Genomic DNA, 2,567 nt, shown 5'->3' on the forward strand with positions numbered 1-2,567 from the left:
GGCCGCCCCGTCGATTCAGGCATCCTCCGGGCCTGTGGGAGTCAGCCCGGGCGCGCTCCTGGCAGGAGTGAGTGCGGGGTTCCTGTTTGCGGGGTGAATGGTCACGGTCCTCTGGGGGCAGCTGAGATGGGGTCTGACGCCTCCTAGACTCAGGGCCGTTTCCCCTCCCTGCAGAAGCAGCTGTCAGAGCCGCGGAGCCACCGATATGGCCTCACCTGCCTCCTCGCTTCACAGATGGGGAAACCGAGGCCTGGGGGGGGGCACCCAGCTGGGCTGGGCTGTCCTTTTTTTTAATTCAGAGAGGAAGGGAGAGGGAGAGAGAGAAACATCAATGATGAGAGAGAATCATGGATCGGCTGCCTCCTGCACGCCCCACACGGGATCAGGCCCGTAACCCGGGCACGTGCCCTGACCGGGAATGGAACCGTGACCTGTTCCTAGGACGATGCTCAGCCCCTGAGCCACACCTGCTGGGCTGAGCTCGCCCCCCCCCCATTCCCACCCCCATCGCCTCCTGTGAGTGAGTGAACGCCCCAACCCCGACCTCGCCCCTGCTTCCCGGGGCGCGTGTGGTCCTGGCCTTCCTGACACCGCACCACCTCGCTCTTCAGCTCTTCATCGGGTTCGGCTTCCCCTACGAGGGCCCCGCGCCCCTGGAGGCCATTGCCAACGGCTGTGTCTTCCTGCAGTCCCGCTTCAGCCCGCCCCACAGCTCCCTCAACCACGACTTCTTCCGAGGCAAGCCCACCTCCAGGGAGGTCAGTGGGGGGACCCAGCCCCCATCTGGGGGTCTGAGATGGGGAGCCTGCAGGGCCTGGGAGAGGGTGACGGAGGCGTGGAGCAAAGGGGCGCGGGGACCAGTGGGCGGGCCTGGCACCGCACACCCGCTGCCGTGTCCGCCAGGTGTTCTCGCAGCACCCGTACGCCGAGCGCTTCATCGGCAGGCCCCACGTGTGGACCGTGGACTACAACAACTCGGAGGAGCTCGAGGCCGCCCTCAAGGCCATCATGAGGACCCAGGTGAGCCTCAGGGCCATCGGCACCGCCAGCACGTGCCTGCCTTCCTGTCATTGGAAAGCGATGCCCTCCTGGTGAATTCCCACTCCCAGGCCAGGGCTGGCGGGTGTGACCGCGGAGCCCCCCTCACCGGTGTGTGAGGGTGAGGAGCACGGCTGAGGGAGACCTGAGGCCCCAGCCCGCTGGCCCCCAGCTCCGGGGCGGGGGCCTTCAGTCACCTCTCGGCCTCAGGGGGTTTGCCCGTTGGCACCTGTCCGTCCAGATGAGGCCATTCACGGTGAGGGGACGGGAAGCCGTGTGGGCGCCTGCCTCCTGCTGCCTCCTCTCTCAGTGTCGCAGCTGATATTCCTGGCAGGACCAGCACCGGCCATGCCTGTAATTACACCCCATGGGTGACCCTCCCCGGCTGTTGCCGTCTCTGGCAGGAGGTCCCGGCAGATGGGACTCGGCTGGCAGGGGCCTTTGCATCACCACTTGGCCCGGGTTGGCCGGGAGCAGGCAGAATATGTGGGGGTAATCCCTTCTCTAAAAATCAATGGAAAAACAGCCGTGGGTGAGGAGTAACAAACCAAAACAGAAAGACAAGAAGCGAGGACCCAGGCGCCGGGGGTCTGGGGGTCACGAAGGACAGTGGGCCTGGGCCTGTCCAGGTGGGGTGGTGTTTGGGTGGCTTCCTGGAGGCAGTGTCGCCTGAGGGGAGGGTGGACGGGCTGGGTTGGCCGTGGGAAGAGGCGTCAGGGCCCGTGACCGGATGGAGCGTTGACATGACTGGAAGGGGGAAGCTCAGTGAGGCTGGGACCAGCGTGGGAGGGAGGGCCTGGCCTGGGTCTCCTAGGTCCTGAGCCCCGGGGAGCCCCGGGGGGTGCCCTGAGGAGCAGGGAGTCCGAGCAGAGGGGCCAGGTCTCTGCTCCCAGTGCTGAGCATGGCCGGGCCCCGGCACCAGGTCTCCTGCCCCCCGTCTGCCTGTCTGTCCCACAGGTAGACCCTTACCTGCCCTATGAGTACACCTGTGAGGGGATGCTGGAGCGAATCCACGCCTACATCCAGCACCAGGTAGGGGACCTCTGCTCTCTCCCCCCCACACCCCGTCCGACAGAGGAGGGCGCCGGGCCAGCACTGCCTGAGGAGGCCACCCATCCAGGGTGCTGCGTCCATTTAACTCCCTGTCCTTCCCCAGTCCGTCCATCTGTCTCCTTCCTTCCAGCACAGCCGGTGGGGGTGGGGGCCGAGGGGTGGGGTCAGTATTACTGTCAGAGGCCAGGCCTGAGGCCCCGGGTGGGTTCCCTGACCTCCGGGGCCTCCCTCCCACCCTCTCTGGAGACAGATCAGTGCCCACCCGGTGGGGCTGCTGCGAGGGTAAATGAAATGACGCCCGGAAGGCCCTGGCATTAGCTAGCCCCGGTGGTGACGCGAGCACGATGATGGGTTTGCCAGCACCCACGTGCCAGCCCGTGGCTCCCGTGGCCGCCGTGGCCCGCTGCCCTCTCACACTGCTCTCTCCTGGCAGGACTTCTGTGCAGCCCCAGGCCCCGCCCCAGCAGGGCCTGGAG

At 66.6% G+C, this 2,567-nt stretch overlaps 1 protein-coding gene across 1 annotated transcript in view; it reads left to right on the forward strand.

Moving 5' to 3' along the window:
- The window catches only part of MGAT5B (mannosyl (alpha-1,6-)-glycoprotein beta-1,6-N-acetyl-glucosaminyltransferase, isozyme B), a 54,476-nt gene that overhangs the window by 51,171 nt on the left and 738 nt on the right, over positions 1-2,567 (forward strand). Inside the window, exons 14-17 of the mRNA XM_015559220.1 lie at positions 612-758; positions 904-1,020; positions 1,996-2,070; positions 2,525-2,559. Of these exons, the coding sequence (XP_015414706.1) occupies positions 612-758; positions 904-1,020; positions 1,996-2,070; positions 2,525-2,559 (374 nt within the window). The remainder of the gene's footprint in view (positions 1-611; positions 759-903; positions 1,021-1,995; positions 2,071-2,524; positions 2,560-2,567) is intronic.

The sequence above is a fragment of the Myotis davidii genome, unplaced genomic scaffold (assembly GCF_000327345.1).
Source record: "Myotis davidii unplaced genomic scaffold, ASM32734v1 scaffold274, whole genome shotgun sequence".
Lineage (NCBI taxonomy): Eukaryota > Metazoa > Chordata > Mammalia > Chiroptera > Vespertilionidae > Myotis > Myotis davidii.